The 18,288-nt window shown below is 45.9% G+C and overlaps 1 protein-coding gene across 9 annotated transcripts in view; it reads left to right on the plus strand.

Moving 5' to 3' along the window:
* The first annotated feature begins 12,128 nt into the window (after positions 1-12,128).
* ADAM11 (ADAM metallopeptidase domain 11) overlaps positions 12,129-18,288 on the plus strand; it is a 37,163-nt gene continuing 31,003 nt past the window's right edge. For 3 of the 9 annotated variants that reach the window (XR_008916389.1, XR_008916390.1, XR_008916391.1), the window contains exons 1-2: positions 12,740-13,131; positions 13,711-13,889. Coding sequence is in view for 4 of the 9 variants with exons in the window: in XM_056816963.1 (XP_056672941.1) it covers positions 13,065-13,131; positions 13,711-13,889 (246 nt within the window). In the remaining 5 variants the exon portion in view is untranslated. Of the gene's footprint in view, positions 13,132-13,710; positions 13,890-18,288 lie in introns of those variants that run through there. The other 6 variants (XM_056816960.1, XM_056816961.1, XM_056816962.1 and 3 more) reach the window with 4 other exon arrangements.

Raw genomic sequence — 18,288 nt, forward strand, 5'->3', positions numbered from 1 at the left:
TAAACATTTTTACATGGACAATGTGGGATTTTGTTTTGTTAATCTGCTCCCCAGGACTCATCCTATTTACATGTTTCCCTACCTGCGTCCTTACATAGTGAGGATATATTTTGATGTAGCTTCGCCTCTCCCTCTTTTTCCCCTGATTGTGGCTGGGAAAGTTGGGTGAGTGCCAGGGAGGAGAATTTTTCTCACATTTCTTTACTCAGGCTTTTACTTTTTTTCTTGTATTTTTTTCTACTTCAAGTAATTATTAATAAATCTTATAAAATATAATACTTGGAGTTATTGGATATTAATTTTCATCTTACACTCTGCATTTTTCTTATATGAATTCTCTTTTTTCCCAATGGGATGAGATGAGGAGAGAAAAGAAGTATTTGTTCATTTTTTTAGACCCTAAATGAACAGAACAAGAAACAGAGAATAATGAGTTATAAAAGAATTTCCAAAAGACTACATGTATTTGTAAGTAATTATTCATTCCATGTTGGTCAAAATAGCAGAATAAGGGGTTCTACCAAACTCTTCCTAAGACATATATGATCTTGATACCTAAACCACGAAGAGATAAAGCAAAGAAGAAAATTATAAACAATATCTCTAAAAACTATCAATGCAGAAATGTGAAAGAGAATATTAGCAAAGATACTATAATAATATATGAAAACATTATACACTATGGCTAGATTGGATATATATATAGCCACATATATGGATATATAAATGTGTGATTAGGGGACAGCTAGATGGCTCAGTGCATTGAGAGCCAGGCCTAGAGACAGGAGGTCCTGGGTTCAAATGTGATCTCAGACATTTCCTAGCTGTGTGACCCTAGGCAAGTCACTTAACCCCCATTGCCTAGCCCTTACCACTCTTCTGCCTTGGAACGAATACAAAGTATTGATTCTAAGACAAAAGGTAAGGGTTTAAAAAAGAAAGGATGAATGGAAGGAAGAAAGGAAGAAAGAGAGAAAGACAAAGGAAGGAAAAGAAAGAAAAATGAAAGAAAGAAAGGAGGAAGGGAGGAAGGAAGGAAAAGTAGGGTGGATTCAACATTAGTAAATGTATTTAAATGTAAAAGTCCACATAGATTTTTGAAAGTGATTATTACTTTATAATATAGTTTGAGTTCTGAAAATGCTCTTCCCCTTTCTTCTTACTTTTTTCATTATTTTCTTGAGATTCATGACCTTTTGTTCCCCTAATTACTTTTTCCTTTCTTTTTTAATTGTTTTATAACGCATTACCTGGACAATTTGATGGGTAGACCACTAAAGCTATCATTTCATTTAAAATGTGATCTTTCCCGCTGTTTTGGCAGAGCTCATCTGTAACGCCCTCTGGGCTTACTTCCCCAAAGCACACTCAACCCATCTGAGGTCAGCCCTGCAAGCTACCCCTGAAGGGCGGTGGGATTTTTCTGGTTCTGCTGGCTCAAGCTCTCGTTCCCGCGTGTCCCTCCATTCTTAAAAGTGATTCGTGATTGAAATTCCCCAGGGTCGCCTCGCTAATTGAGATCTCTTCAATATCAATAAGCAATTAATAACAATTGGCATTTATAAAGGGACTTTTTAACTGGAAAGATCTAGCCATACCGAAAGCATAAAAAATATGCCCCTGCCCATTCTCCTTTCTACCAAGTCAGCCATTGGGGAGAGTGAATTCAGGTATCATGTGGCTGCTATAATAGCTCACTTCTTTAAAACAAACAAACAAAAAAATAGAACCTCGTCTTCTGTTTTAGGCAATCAGGGTTAAGTGACTTGACCAGGGTCACACAGCTAGGAAATAACTGAGACCACATTTGAACCCCAGTCCTCGTGACTCCAGCCGGTGCTCTACCCAACTGAACCGCCTAGCTGCCCCCAAGGACTCCCGTCTTCCGGACTAGTTGTTCCCTTGATTACAGGACGGGCATTTATTTAAGCTAGTGGATGGATCCACTGTTGGGTGACTCCCTCAGTTGGTCTTTAGGGGCCACGCTCCTCCCCGGCCTCAAGCAGCAGCCCGCTCTTCTATTGTGTCTCCTACACTCATCCACCTAAGCTCAGGAAAGAGTTAAACCCACCAGAGACAGAAACCCAACAGACTATTGTTCCCGGACACCTAGCCTACAAGGGGAGGCTTAGGGATGCCTTGCTTGCCCATAGGGAAGAGAGAGAGAGGTTTGGGCTCTTCATGCCTTTTTATATGCAACTTCAACTCCAGTTCCACATCCAATCAACGCTCAGGCTCAAGATCCCTCTGATTGCATATAATCTCAGAGTTCTAGAAGAAGGTTCAGAATCCTGTGAGTTGTTAGCCTGCCCAACCTATTATGCATTCTCTCAGAACTGGACCTTTTGTTCCCCTAATTACTTTTCCTTTAGATATATTTTATAGAATATAAAAAATAGAAATATTTTCGTACAAATAGTTCCTTCCCCCTTTTTCATCTTTCTTCAGAATATGAAAAAGTCATGATTTTTTATTTATTATTTATTTGTTTATTTTTTAAAACTCTTACATTCTGTCTTAGAATTAATACTGATATTTTAGTTCCAAGGCAGAAGAACAGGAAGGGCTAAACAGTGGGGGTGAGGTGACTTGCCCAAGGTCACACAGCTAAGAAATTTCTGAGGACAGATTTGAACCCAGGACCTCCCATCTCTGAGCCTGGCTTTCAATCCACTAAGCCACTTTGCTGCCCATGATGTTTTGCTTTTGTTTGTTTGTTTTTTTTAAACCCTTACCTTCCATCTTGTAATCAATACTGGGTATTGGTTCCAAGGTAGAAGAATGGTAATGGCTAGGCAATGGGGGTTAAGTGACTTGCTCAGGGTCACACAGCTGGGAAGTCTCTCAGGACAGATTTGAACCCAGGACTTCTTGTCTCTAGGTCTGGCTCTCCATCCACTAAGTTACCCAGCTGCCCCCTCCCCTATGATATTTTAAAAGAGCATTTGGCAATTGTATTCAACTAGTTCTCAAGTGTCCTGTGGTAGACTCAACTCAGATATTTTACACAATTTGTAATTAGTTGGAATGGAATTTTCCTTTCTATCACTTCACCCTGGATTTCATATTTTACTATGTAAAATGCTACTCATTTTTGTGGATTCATTTTATATTGTATTTTATTGACATTATATTGGTTTCATTGATGATTTTTCTGGAAATCTTCTAATATAAACCATCATCTTGTCAACAAGTAGGAATAATTTTGTCCTCCCTTTGCCCGTGTTGTTTTCAGTCATTTCAGTCCTGTCTGATTCTTTGTGACTGTATTTGGGAATTTTTTTGGTAGAGATACTGGAGTGGTTGGCCATTTCCTTCTCCAGCTCATTTGACAGATAAGGAATCTGAGGCCAACAGGATTAAATGACTTGCCCAGGGTCACACAGCTAGTAAGGACCTGCACTTATACCTTTAATTTCTTTTGCCTGTCATTGCTATCAACATTTCTAGGATTATCAAATAACAGCAGAGGAAATGGAGCCAGTTCCTAGATTACTAAACAGTCAGTCATCAAGTATTTTTTTTAGCCCTTACCTTTCATCTTAGAATTGATGTTCCAAGGCAGAAGGGCAGCAGATGAGCTCAAGTAACAAGCCAGGAAGTGTCTGAGGCCATATTTGAACCCAGATTCTCCCAACTCCAGGTTTGGCACGTTAGCCACTCTGCAACCTAGCTGCCCCTCAGTCACCATTTATTATGTGCCAGTCACTGGACCAAGCACTGGGGTACAAAGTAAGACAAAAAACTGTCCCTGCCCTCAAGGAGCTCCCCGTCTAATGGGGGAAACAACATGCAAACAGCTATGGACAAACAAACTACAAAATGGAGATAATTGTAAGGGGAAGGTACTAGCTTTAAGAGCTATCAGCACAGCTTCTTGTAGAAGGAGGGAACTTCGATGGAATTTGAAGGAATCTTTGGAAACCAGGACCCAGAGATAAGGAGAAAGGGAATTCCAGGCAATGAGGACAGCCAGGGGAAGGTACCTGGAGTTGGGAGATGGAGTTGTTTGGGAGGAACATCAAACTACCACATCTCATGACATCTATGGCCAAGTAAGAGAAGAAGACTGACTTCCTGGCTATGTGACCCTGGGCAAGTCACTTGACCCCCATTACCTAGCCCTTACCGCTCTTCTGCCTTGGAACCAATACACAGTATTGATTCTATGACAGAAGGTAAAGGTTTAATTTTTTTTAAATGTCACTATAGCAGTAGTCAAAGCATGAGGTGATGAGGGCCAGCACCAGGGTGGATGCCTGAGTGGATGGTGGCACTCCAGTGATAACAGGAAAATCAGGAAGGAGGAGGGCTTAGAAAGAAAGATAATGAAACTGTGGGAGTAGAAACACAGAAGAAAAACAACTGCTTGATCATTTGGGTCGAGGGGATATGATTGGGGATGTAAACTCTAAATGATCATCCTAGTGCAAACATCAATAATATGGAAATAGGTTCTGATCAAGGACACATATAAAACTCAGTGGAATTTCGAGCCAGATACGGGAAGGGGGTGGGGGGAGAGGAGCGAAGGAACATGAGTCTTGTAACCATGGAAAATTATTCTAAATCATCTAATTAAATTTTTTAAAAAATTAAAAAAAAAGAAAGATAATAAGTTCAGGCTTGGACTTGCTGAATTGAACATGCCTGTGGGATGTTGAGTTCAAGCTGGAGATGTGAGAATGGTGGTCAGGAGAAAGGTGAGGACTGGATAATTATATCTAGGAATCTTTGGTATAATGGTGATAATTAAATCCATAAGAGCTGAGATCCTCGTAGAGGAAGAAGAAAAGCTTAAGACAAAGAAAGAGCCCTGGGGCACTCCCATGAACCTGAATAAAGATCCAACAAAGGAGAAAGAATGACCCAACTGGTAAAAGAAGAGCCAAGAGAGAAAAAGATCACAAAAGTCTAGAAAGAAGAGTATCCAGAAGTGTGGGATTACCAGTGTCAAAGGAAGCAGAGGGATCAAATGAGAATGAAAGAAGACCATTAGATCTGATTAAGAACTCACAATATTTTATGGGGAAAGTTGCCTGATTACTTTTTTTCCTCCCCAAACCTCTTACCTTCCATTTTGGAATTAATACTATACATTGCTTCCAAGAGAGAAGAGTGGTAAGAACTAGGGAATGGGGAAGGGGGGGGGGGTAAGGGACTTGCCCAGGGTCACACAGCCAGGAAATATCTGAGATCATATTTGAATCCAAGACCTCATTTCTCTAAGCCTTGCTCTCTATTCATTGAGCCACCTAACTGCCCTGTCTATAACAGAGATTTGCTGCTAGATGTTTATCTAGCAAGATCATGGGTTAAATGAAAAAGGTTCAAAGTGAAGGCTTGAAACCAACATTTAATATTGATTCTAAGACATAAAGCGAGTGTTTTCATATATATATATATGAGAGAGAGAGAGAGAGAGAGAGAGAGACATGCTAGTCACTTTATTTACATAATTCTAAATTGCTTTCCAAAATGGTTGTATTTTACAACTCCACCAAAAATGCACTTTCCACAACTCCTCCAACATTGCTTATTCCCATCTTTTGTCATCTTTGCCAATTTGCTGGGTGTTGGGTTATTTTGATTTGCAATTTTCCTTTTCCCCCTCTCTATACTCCCTATATCTCACACCCCTCTGCCTCCCTCGCCCCATCATTTCTCCTCTCCTCTTTTGCTCCAGTCTCAGATCAAAGGTTGGCTCTTCCCGGGATGTTATATGTGCCATGAGATTCACTCAAAATGTCACTTGGTTTTGCTTAGCTATTCCCCCCCCCCCCCAGTTGTTACAAGGGAAGGCTCCTGAGTATGTGGAGTGACACGAAGAGGATATATGCAGAAATGCCTGTAATATAAAAACAGGAGGTTTAATCAAACTTTTTTAACCATCTAAACTATCTTCCCTCTCCTCCCACATCCTTTGCCAATTCTTGTGCTGTTGTTCTCATCCATTTTTGTGACCTCTTCAATTATTCCATTTCTTTAATTTTCTTTTAAAAATTATTTTAAAGTATATTTAATGAAATATATTTAATATATTATTTATTTTATTTATATTTATATTCTATATAACACAGTATATAAATAACAAATATTTATAAAATAAAATATTAATTTAATATATTTAATAAAGTATATTTTAAATTATACCTATTTTTCTTAATAGAATTTCTTTCCAGTTTTCTCAGCCCCTCCCTTCCTTCCCCACACCAGGTAAGGCATCAACTGGCACTAATGAACATATAGATTATGTCTTTCGTGTTTCCACTTTTTGGTTCATTTTTTAGAGATAAACATTCCCAAGTTTTTCTTCATATGTTAAATCTGTAGCTGTACATAATGTTTATTTGGTTCTACTCATTTCACTCTTCATTATCTCATGTAGGTCTTGCCAAGTTTGTTTTTTTTAATTAACTTATCATTTCTTATAGCACAACAGTATTCCATCACAATCATATGCCACAACTTGTTCAGCCTTCCCCAGTTGATGGGCATCCCCTCAGTTTCCAATTCTCTACTTGGATATCTCAAGATACTCCAAATGGCATCCAAAATGGAGCTCACATTTTCTCCCAAAGTCTCTACCAAACCTCTGGTCACGTTCACAACATTGGTGTCATCTTTGACACTTCAGGCTCCCTTTCTTCTTTTCACTCCCCTATATCGTATCAGTTATCAGTTGCCAAATCTTGTCAATTCTACCTCTTCATTTCTTGCCTCCATTTCCTTCTCCCCATTCACAGAGCCTCTAACTTCATTCACTATGCTCATTGCCTCCCTTGGTAGCGTAATAGCCACATAAATAGTGTCCATGTTTCTAGTCATTTTTCTGTCGGGTACATCTTCTACACAGTTGCTAAATAGATATTCACAAAATACATACTCTGAAAATAAAATTAAAACCTACAAAGGGACCTAATACTGTGCATACCTTTTGACTCATCAATACCCCTAGTCAGTCTGTTGCCCAAAGAGATCAAAGAAAGAGAAAAAGACCTATTTGGACAAAAATGTTTATAGCAGCTCTTTTGTGGCTACAAAGAACTGGACATGGAAGGGATGTGCATCAATTGGGGAATGGCTGAACAAGGTGTGATATGTGATTGTCATGGAAAAGATGATGTGATTACCTGTGTAAAATCTATCTTGAATTGCTTACTGTTTCAGGGAATAGAGAGGGCAGGGGGGGGAGGATCAGAAGAAGAAACAGAATTTGGAACTCAAAACTTTTTAAAAAATGAATGTTAAAAACTGCTTTGCATGTAATAGGGGAAATTAAATCTCATTTAAAATTAAATAAGAAATTATGAGTAGAATGATTTTGGAAAAATTGGAAAGACTTGAATGAATGGATACAAAGTGAAGTGAGCAGAACCAAAAGAACATTGTACACAGTAACAGTAACATTTTTGGTAAAAAACCGTGACCTAGTTATTCTCAGAAATACAGTTATCCAAGACAATCCCAGAGACTCATGATGAAAAATGCCATCCACTTCCAGAGAACGAATTGATGGACTGATTGCAGACCAAGACATACCATATTTCACTTTTTTAATAATTCTTTGGGGGGGGGTTGAGATCTCTTTCACAAAATGACTAATATGGAAAAATGTTTCATGTGATTGCACATGTAAAATCTATATCAGATTTCTTATCATGTCTGGGAGGGGGAAGGTGTGGAGGGAGGAAATGAATTTGGAACTCAAACTTTTTTTAAAAAAATAATTTTGTCATGTAATTGAGGAATGACATTTTAAAAAATAGAAAATCACATATCGAGTTATTCCTCTACCCAAAAATCTTTTATGGGTCTCTAACACCTCCAGGGTAAAATACAAAACCCTTACTTGGTCATCCCGAGTCATTCATAGTATGGCTTCTATGTACTTTTCCCATCTTATTTTATGTTACTCCTCTTCATGAGCCCTCCATTCCAATCAAACTTGCTCGCTGGATGTTCCTTTTACACAATATTCCATCTCTTGCCTGTGGGCTCTTGCAGAGGTAACCCCAGTGTGTGAGATGGACTCCCAATTCATCTCTGACCCCTCATAATAACTTCCTTCCAAGCAGAGATTGGCTGCCACCTCCTAATCCATCTGGATGTTGATGCTTTCTCCCCTTGATATCATTTTGCTAATACTTTGTATTTATTTGTTCTCCAAAGAATCGAATTTTTTTGATGGCACGGACCCTGTCACACCACAGTCTCTTTTGTAATGTTGGTGCTTAATAAAGATTTGTTCAATTAAATGAACACATAGAGCTTCCCCCAAAGTGAATGGGGCTATCTGTTGAGGTAATGAGACTGGGGATCTCCTAGCAGAGTTTGGATGGCTACTCATCTGGGATGTTATAGAAGGGATATGGGGTGGACAAATAGTTTCGAAGACTTTTCCAGGGTTCTGAGCTATATCCAGAACAGAACCAGAAGATGTGGAACAAATTCTAGCTCTGTTATCTGTTTAACCTTAGAAAGATTCTTAAATAGGAGTCTGGGAACTTTTTAATGGCTATATTTTGATATAATTGGTTTCCTTGGGAATCTTATATACTTTATTTTATGCTTTTAAGAACTTTATTCTGAAGAGAGGATCCAAAGCCATCACTAGACTGTCACCAAGGCTCCCTTCAGCCATTCTCTTCATCCTCTCTGGGTCTCAGTTTCCTTCCCCACAGAATGCAGAGGTTGGACTCAGGGGCCCCTGAGGTCTCTTCCAGTTCTCAATTCTATGATTCTGCAATGTAATTTCTCCGGTCTTTATTTTCCTTCTGTATAAAATGGGAGCAACCCCAATACTCGATCTCACCAGGCTGTTGTGCTGATCAAATTAAAGAAAGGCTGTGAAAAAGCAAAATAACCCTGCAAAGTACTAGTTGTGTGTAAGGAATTATTATTAGCATCCCTGTCATTATTATTAATGCAGCGATAGATGGAGGTCTCTCTCTCTTCCTCCTAGGGATATCCCATTAACCTCTCTTCCTCCTAGCCAGGTAGATTCCATTGATTCATTCTGCTTTCAACTTCCCCTTTGAAAGGGAGAGCAGAGGATCAAGGGAGAAAGGCTTGATGGAAGTGTCACAGTCTCATTTTCCCTTTTTTCTCATTTATCAGTTTGGGATCTCCATGGAAATCCAGAGGGCGTCTCCCCAGATAACTCCAGGAGAAGTCACCATTTCCCCAGACCCTGTGCCACAATCAGCTCTTCGACTGGATGATGGGGGAAAGACTCAAACCCATTGCACCCTTTCCTATCCCCCCCCCCCCCCCCCAGCTCTACCCCTTGCACGCATACACCCAGCACTGATGTCAGCTCCTGGGAAAACGCCTTCTCACCTCTCCTGGGACTGAAATAGAGCTGGGCTAGGAAAGCTGCCTGTCACGAGCCAGATGCCGCCGCTGCCACCACCACCCTCTTAGCTGTGGTCTGAGGCTCCTGAGGGTGCAAGGAATGACCTCTCTGGTCCTGTCCCAGCCTTCTTGTCCCTCGCCTTGCTCGGGTGAAAGATTCAGCTGTGCAACCCTGGTGTCCAGTGTGGGCTGCATGCCTGACTCTGCGGTGGGGCACCCAGGCTCCAGCTGGCACTGGGAGAAGGACAGCCTGAACCAGGCAGGTCTTTCAACCATATTCAAGTCAAACTAGTTGGCATCCAGGAACTTGGGTCATGACACTTTTCTCATTCCTTCTCTTGTTGATTAGTCATGTACAACCCCATTTGGGGGTTTTCTTGGCAAAGATATCTGCCGTGTCCATCGGTCATTTCTTATGTGGTCCGGAGTGAATCTTCTTGGTCTCTTACTGACCCTTGAACAACAGCTCGTGTTATAGATGAGAAAACGGAGGCAAACAGGGTTAAGTGACTTGCCCAGGGTCACACAGCTACTGAGTGTCAGAGGTCAAATTTGAACTCCTGACTCCACTGTCCCACCTCGCTGCCCCTACCCCTAACCAAAGTTGGAAAGTGGGAGAAAACTCGATGGACTCAGCCAGAACTCCAGAAGCAAATTTCAACCAAAACAAAAGAATCAGCAGTTGGGAAGTTTGGGGAGGCAGGTAGAGATTGGAGGCAGGGAGCCAGACCCTACCTCTTTGTTCTATATTTGTCCAGTGCAACAAGGAGATACTAGATGGCCTTCTGGTGAAAACCTAAATCTAAGGGGCTTGGATTGAGATAAGAACAGTGGCTTAGGTTTCAACTGCTCCAAGAAGCCTAACATAAGGTTAATTATTATTACCCCCATTTTATGCATGAGAAAGGTGAGGCTTAGGTCTCCCCAGTCAGGCTTTGTCTTGGCGTCTAATTATGGAAGCAGTGGATAGGGTGTCCAAATTGGAGTCAGAAAGACTCCTCTTCCTGAGCTGTGTGACCCTGGGGAAAGTCGCTTAACCCTGTTGGCCTCAGTTTCTTCATCTGTAAAATGAACTGAAAAAGGAAATGGCAAACCCCTTCAGTATCTTTGCTAAGAAAACCCTAAGTGGAGTTATGATGAAGAATCAGAAACAATGAAACAATAATGACAACATTCATGGAGGCATTAAGTCAGTAGCAATATGGAGGGGAAATCAGAAAGCTGGACCTTGGGTATGCATCCTGCCCCAGACACTTGGGTGGAATCATACCAGATCTGTGATTTCACTGTGAAGGGAACTCCCAGGCAGGAAACTCTCCAAAGGCAGATGATCACCCTTTCTCAGTAAGTTAGTGCTTCAAGGACTTGCCTGAAGGGATGGGGGTTGTCCCATGGCCACTGAGATGAGACTTGAACTCGTGCCTCTGGACACCAAGAACAGCTCTGTATCCCACTATGCCTAGGCATTTACTACTCCCTAATAACGAGACGCTTAGAGACCACTCTGAGTATTCTACATACATTTTTTCATTCAACATTTCCTCTGTAAAATAGAGATAATAGCACCTACCTCATAGGCTTTTGGGGGATAAATGAGATAATGTAAAGCACTATTATATATTATAGTATATATTATCAACTATTATTATATAAATCAACTATTACTATTTGAGACTATGGGTGGATAGAGAGCAGGTCTGGAAGCCAGAAGGTCCTGCATTCAAGTCCCCTTTCTTGTGTAAATCATATTTAACTGCTCAAGGGAACTTTCTAAATTAGAGGGGAAATGTGGACCTTTATCTTTAGAAGGGCATCTAGATGCTGAAGTGGTCAGAGCACTAGACCTGGAGTTTAAATCCAGCCTTAAACTTATACTAGCTGTGTGACCTTGGGCAAGTCACTTAACTTTCTTTGCCTCAGTTTCTTCATCTGTCAAATGAGCTGGAGAAGGAAAGGGCAAACCACTCCGGTATCTTTGCCAAAACAACCCCAAAAGAGATCACAAAGAGTCAGACAGAACTGAAAAATGACTGAAGAGCATCTTTAGAAGGAATGTCCTCACATATATACACATGACAGTAGAGGTTCAGTCTCTAGCCTATATTATTATTAAATGAACTTTATCAGAGAGGGCTTCCTGGAGGGGGGGGGGCACCCTGAGTAGATGGAAGCAAAGAGTATCAGGATGGGGAAGAGGGTGCTGTTAATAAAAGCTGGTCAAGGGTCAGTAAGAGGACAAGGAGATTCCCTGGGGGTGGGGGTGGGGTGGGGTGATGAGCTCGAAACAGAAGTGACTGATGGAGAGAGCCAAGGAAAGAGGAACTGAGCCCCCTCCATGGCGGAGCCACCAGTGCTTGGGTAGACTCAGCAATGACCCACTTTGCTGGGAGAGCAAGTGGGTGTGTGATTCCAGCAGAGAAGGAGGTGGAGAAGGGTCCTGAGTCTCTGCTCCATCCCTCCTGGGCTCTTTCTTGCTCCCCTGTCTCCTGCATCGGTCTTTCTGTGTCCCCCTCTCTCTGCTCCGTCCAGTTAGTCTCTGTCCTACCCCCAAAGCACCCACCCTTAGCCTTCTTGTCCCACCCGTCCTCTGTGATCAGTTTCAGGGGACCAGAGGGCTCGGGGGATGACCCCTGGCATTCTCTCTCCCTCCCTCCCTCCTCTCAGCCTCAGTGACACCCCCGAAGAAGGCCTCTACGGACGAGAATGGGGGGAGGGTCCAAGTCCCCTTCCCCTTAGGTCCCAAAGCCTAGCCTGAACAGTCCCTGGAAACAAGGGATGTGAGAGGTTGCGCTGGAAGGGCTGAGGATGTTTCTGCCACGCGCCCTTGCCCCCCACTGCCCCGACCCAGCGTTCCTGTTTTTAAGGGTATGCTCTGTTCCGCCACCCACCCCAACTTCTCTCTGTCCGGTGCCTGGCTCCTTTTAGAGCGCAGCTCTGGCGTGGGTCTCCTAATGGGGAGACAGTGAAGTATCTTCTGGTCTCCAGACTTGGGCATAGGTGGGTAAGCAGAAGAAATGACCTTCCCCTTGGTGAGGGGCAGGAGGGGCGCCTGGCACATGGTCTGGGCACCTCTGAGGGCCATGGGGAGGAGCCATCTCCAGCCCTCTGAACCTGCCTGCCGGACTCGGACTCGGGAAGAAGAGGGGTGCCGGGGGAGGGGACAGGAGGGGTCGGCTGAAGCCTAGAGCTGACGCCGGGGACCGAGGGGGAGGGGAGCTCGTCGGGCGCCTCTCCCTTTGTCCTTTCCCTCCCGTGGTCCCTCGGCTGGGCTTTGTCCCAGCTGCCCGGGTGGCCGGGCAGTGCCCCTGTGCTTGTTCTGGGCGGGGTGGGGCGGGGCGGGGGAGGGGTGAGAAAAGGAGGGGAAGGGGGAAAGGGGGGCGGGCTCTCTCCTCACGTGCTCCCCCAGCTCGGCTCTTAACACTGGGCTCACGCCGCAGGGGGATGGAGACGGCTCCCTCTTCCTGAGCTCCGGGGCTGCCACCCGTTCTCTGCCCCCCTCCTACCTCCCCTCACCTGCTCCTCAAATCCCAGCCAACCCCTCCGCCCCGCATTCCAGCCTGGGAGGGAGACAGCAGAGGCAGAGACCCCCTCTGCAGCCCTTGCCTTCCTTCTCCCCTGGCTGGCTCCCCCTCCAGCCTCTCGGCCCCCCAGCCGGGCATCTTCCTCTCGGTCCTCAGCCCCCGACCTGGGGAGATTATGAGGGAAGGATGAGTCGGGCGCTCCGCTGGGTGTTGGTGGCTTTCGTCGCTGTCTTCTCTCTATTCCCACAGCCTGGTGAGTGACCCCCCACCATTTCTCCCCCAGTCCCCACAATCGGAGGGCCCTGATCGCAACGATCCCCCTTTCCTCACCCCCCTCCGCCCTTTTTCCCTTCTCCAGCTCCGGCCCGTCTTCCCTGCCCCCCCCCCCCAGATTGCAGTATATTTTTGCTGCATCCACATTTTTCTGCAGTGTGTGTGGGGGGAGCATCGAGTTTGGGAGGGCTGAGGTGTGCCAGGGAGCCATACACCCACCTGTCCCTATCCAGACGGTCCTCCCACCACGGCCACCCCCCTGCCCGGATGTCCGGGTTTCCCAGCTCCCCGCCATGGGACCTTGGAGAAGGGGGTCTGGAGGGATGCTTGGTCTGGAATAGAGCAGGAGGGCCCATCTGGTCCATCCTTCCCATCCCTGCCTACTGCCCATCACTGCCATCCTCTCAGTGGGTGACTGCCTCCACAGGTCTCCACAGGTGACAGGGCAGCCCCAGGGCTCTGGGGAGTCCACCATTCTGTCCCTGCGTCTGCCCCAGCCCCAGCCCCTGTCCCCCGCCGGGCTCACTTCCTCCTTTAGCAGGTGGCCTTGTCTCTGCAGGTGTTGGTGGGGTGGCTGGGCCAACAGGAGCCCTGCAGTGGGGCAGACGGCCCTGGGATAGAGGGCTGCATGCTTCCGAGGTCACCCATCCCAGCCGCCTGGTAGGGGAGAGCTCTGGGAGAGAGATCAGCAAACAGGAGCTGGACACCAGAGCCCGAAAGGAGCCCCCTGGGGGCCCGGTGAGTGGGGCACCTCAGGAAGGGAGCAGGGTGCCTTGGATGTCCATGGGGGGGAGAGGAGTTGCTTCTTGGGACTCCTGGACCAAAGAGTGAGGGTGCCCACAGGTCTGCCTCAGCCCCTAAGGCCCTGCCTCTCTGGGGCCTCAGTTTCCCCTTCTGTAGGGAGATGCTTAAGGGGTTGCAAGGCAGGGGGCTTGGGGAAATCTGAGTGGCAGGATTGGCTGAGCCTGGTGACCCAAGTGCTTAAAAGACTTGGTGAGGGCAGGCGCCCCAAGTCCTAACTCTCCATCCCAGGCTCCCTGACATGCCTCATTTTCTAGGCTTCCACATTCCTTTTCCTTGAGAGGAAGTCCTCTGTTATAAAATGGGGCTACGCTTGGGCCTGGAGGGAGCTTGAGAGGGGAGGGGGAGAGCTGAGAGAAACTTTGAACCAACAGTGAAAACTCCTGGGTTCTCTCTTTGGCCCTGAAATCTCACCCAACAACCTGAGGACACCTCGGCTCTACTTTGGGTTCCCTGATTTAGGGGGGAGGGTCTTGGCTCTCCTTCCTTCTCCATTCAAGACAGAGTCTAGAGAGGAGGGCAGTGACCAGAAAGTGCTTTGAGATCCCCCGCTAAACCCTTGCCTGCCAAGCCGTCCCACCCCCACCAGCCCCCTAGGGTGCCTCAGAGGAAGGTTTGGAACAAAGGAAAGGAATCGTAATTAATATTTAATTCATATTGTGTGAATAATAACTGCCAAGATAATATTCATTTGGGGGGCTGGGCAGTCTTTGGAAGAGGAGGGGGCCACAGCCACGGGGTGGGACCAGAGAGAGAGAAATCTAAACTGCTGAAGGATGGGGAGGGGGCCGCGGAGGACCCGGGATTGGGGGGAGGAGAGGGGATCTATGTTGAAGGGGAAGTAGGAAAGGGAGACTACCATTACAGACATCTGTCAGTCTGGCATCTGTCCCTGGCTAATGTATTTGGTTAAAAGCCCTAACGGGGAGGGGGGGATGTGGTGGGAGGAGGGGGAGGGCTGGAGATGGAAGAGAGCAGGAAGAGAGCATGCATAATAGATGGACCATCACTCAGGGTGGTGGGAGGAGGGCAGGAGGGGGATAGATTAATGGTCCTGAGAGGATGGGAAATGGAGGGGGAGGGAAGGGGTCTAGCCAGCCTCTACCTTTGTCTCCTAGGCTGGGGAAGAGGAGGAGGGGGAGGGCTGGGAGATGACCCGGCCACACACGCCGGCTCGGCGCCCTTGGTGTGGGGGCAGGCAGGGAGCTGGGATGCTGGATGCCCAGCGCCTTATTTCTTGGTGTGATGCCTCACCTGCGTGCCAAGTTTCTCTGAAAGAGCGGAGGGGGAGGCATAGCCATGGCAAATGGAGAATATTGACCTCTGCGTCCCTTGGGCCAAGGTGGCATTCCTCCAGCTCTCTATCCTACTGAGGCTGACCTGGTTGGAGGACAGACAGAGGGACAGGCTTGAGAAGGAAGACAGATGGAGAGATGGCAACAGGGACGCCAAAGCTAAGGACACTCTGGCCTCCACCTAGTTTTCTGAGTTCTTAGATACACTGTGAAGTGCATATTGTGAGAAAGAGGATTTCAGAGGCTGGGGTATGTAATGATGAAAACTGGATCATAGGAATCACAGCTTACATTTATGTTTGATTTTTAGCCTTACAAAGTATCCTATATACATTATTTTATTTGATCCCCACAATAACCTTTAAAGTAGGTGCTGTTGTTCCCATTTTACAAATGGGGAAATCGAGGCTGGAAGGTTAAGAGACATAGCTAGTGTTTGAGGTAGGATCTGAACCGTGACTTTCTTGAGTACTCATTCTTTTTTTAAACCCTTACCTTCTGTCTTAGAAGCAATACTGTGTATTGGTTCCAAGGAAAAAGAATGGTCGAGGCTAGGCAACAGGGGTTAAGTGACTTGCCCAGGGTCACACAGCTAGGAAGTGTCTGAGGCCAGATTTGAACTCAGGACCTCCTGTCTCTAGGTCTGGCCCTCCATCCACAGAGCTACCCCACTGCTCATTCATTCTAGGACACCAAATTCTAAATTTAGAGTAGGAGTTGCCCCCTCCAGGTCCCCTTGCCATCCAGAGCCCCATTGGATCAAGGAGACGCTAGGTGATTGGGGCCAGGAAGAAACTGGAAGCCCAACCCTCTGGCTCTTCTCCTGTGGAATACATTGGGCTGGAAATATAATACTTTGCTTTCCCTTGCCCTTGGGGAGCTTATGGTCTCGTTGGGATGGTGAGAGTGGCATGCAGAGTGCTCCGCCTGACCGGGACACCATAAGGACACAGCCATTTCCCCCTTTGGTCTTTCCAAGCCAGATTCCAGCAGGAATTGGAAAAGGCAGGAATCTTCAGCCTAAGACCCCTTCCCACTCTATTATTTCCTGGGAAAGAAGACCAGCTCCTTCCCTCCTTCCATAATTCCCAGATTTTCAAAGCACTCCCTAGATTCGAGGAGTAAAGTTCAAGGGGAGACCATGTGCCTTCCGGGGGCGGGAGCCCCCCCTCCCTGGAAAGATTCTGTCTTGTGAATTACCTGGTCAGAGCTGGACGCTGAGCCTTAAGTGCCAACATGGTTAGGGATGCATGTTCTCTTTTTAGTCATTTTCAGATGTGCCCCGCTCTCGGTGGCCCTTTGGGGATTTTCTTGGCAAAGATACTGGAGTCATCTGCCCTTTCCTTCTCCAGCTTATTTAATGGGTGAGGAAATTGAGGCAGAGTTAAATGACTTGCCCAGGGTCACACAGCTAGCAAGTGTCTGAGGCCAGATTTGAACGCAGGGAGATGAGTCTTCCTGACTCCAAGTCCTACACTCTGCACTACGCACGACACCTAGCTGCTCCAGAAGGATGAACCCTGGGTCTTTAATATCCTTTGAATATTAAATTATTTGGGTAAGATTTGGACAGCATTTGGGGTCCCATATAAACATCTCTGACTGGCAGCATGTGGGGACAGTGTGTGAAGAGCAGGTGGGTAAGGGGTAGCTAGGTAGAGAGCCAGCCAGGAGGATCTGGGGACTTAGAATTGATTCCAAGTCAGAAGGCAAGGATTTTTTTTTTTTTTTTAAGAGAGAGGATAGGTGAGTAGGTGGCACAGTGGATAGTTGGGAGGACCTGGGTTCAAATCTGGTGTCAGACACTTCCTAGCTGTGTGACCCTGGGCAAGTCACTTAACCCTGATCTTTGTCATTCTTCTGTCTTAGGATTTATACAAAGACAGAAAGTAAGGGTTTAGGAGAGAGGGAGTGAAGGAGAGTGGGGGGAGAGGGAGAGGAGGACAGAAGGGCCTGATGTGCTGTGGTCCATGCAGAGCCCAAAGAGTCAGACGTGGCTGAACAACAACAAAACCACTGGCCTGAGAATGCACTGATGACAATACCTTGTGGGTGCCTCACACAGCTCCATTTTCCCATCCATTATCGAATGCTGACTATTTTAAGGATGAGGGAAATGAGGCAGAGAGAGAAATGACTTGCCCAAGGGCACATGGTAGGTTGTGGCCCTTGAGTGGCTGAGCCGGGATTAGAACTCAGATCTCTGGGACTCTGTTATATTTTGCTTTCATTTATTGAACAGAGGGGTCAGGTAGGTTAGATGATCCCTGGGATCCCTTCTAGCTATACAATGTGAAATGATGACTTACAGAGTCCTATTAGACCAATTCTCCCTCTGGAAGCTGAAGAAACAGGGCAGGTCACAGGAGGAGAAATAAGAGGGAAGCCCTCACATGGGAATCATGGAATAGAAGCGTCAGGGATGGCATTGCCTTGGGACTACGAGTCCTGATTTCCCAAGTGTCCATTGTCTTATCTAAAGGCTGGAGCTGGTAGAAGAGGACAATGCTATGCACTAGAGTTGAGGAGGAAGGTTTCTTCTGAGCCAGCCATTGTGGGTTCAACATTTCAGTTGCTTTAGAAAAGCATCTTGACATATGCTTGGTTCTGAGGTTGGAAAAGGATGTCAAGTGTAAGGGATCAAAAAAACACCATCAATGGGGATCAGTAGGGCATCCAGGTGGCACTGCGTCAGACCTGAAGTGAGAAAGTCTCATTGCCTTGCTGAATTCAAATCTGGCCTCAGACGCTTCCTAGCTGGATGACCCTGGGCAAGTCACTTAACCTTGTTTGCCTCAGTTTCCTCATCTGTCAACTGAGCTGGAGAGGAAAATGGCAAACCATTCCAGTATCTCTGCTAAGAAAACCCCAAATGGGTTTATGAAGAGTTGGGCATGAGCAAAACAACCGAATGAAAACAATGGAGTTCGGTATCAAAGATTGTGGAGCTAAATGTCATGAATGGGAAGCTCCAGTGTCAGGGTTGGGAGTCTTGTATCAGGGCATGAAGGTCTCAGTGTCAGGGATGGAGGTCTCAGTGT

The sequence above is a fragment of the Monodelphis domestica genome, chromosome 2 (genome assembly GCF_027887165.1).
Source record: "Monodelphis domestica isolate mMonDom1 chromosome 2, mMonDom1.pri, whole genome shotgun sequence".
Classification (NCBI taxonomy): domain Eukaryota; kingdom Metazoa; phylum Chordata; class Mammalia; order Didelphimorphia; family Didelphidae; genus Monodelphis; species Monodelphis domestica.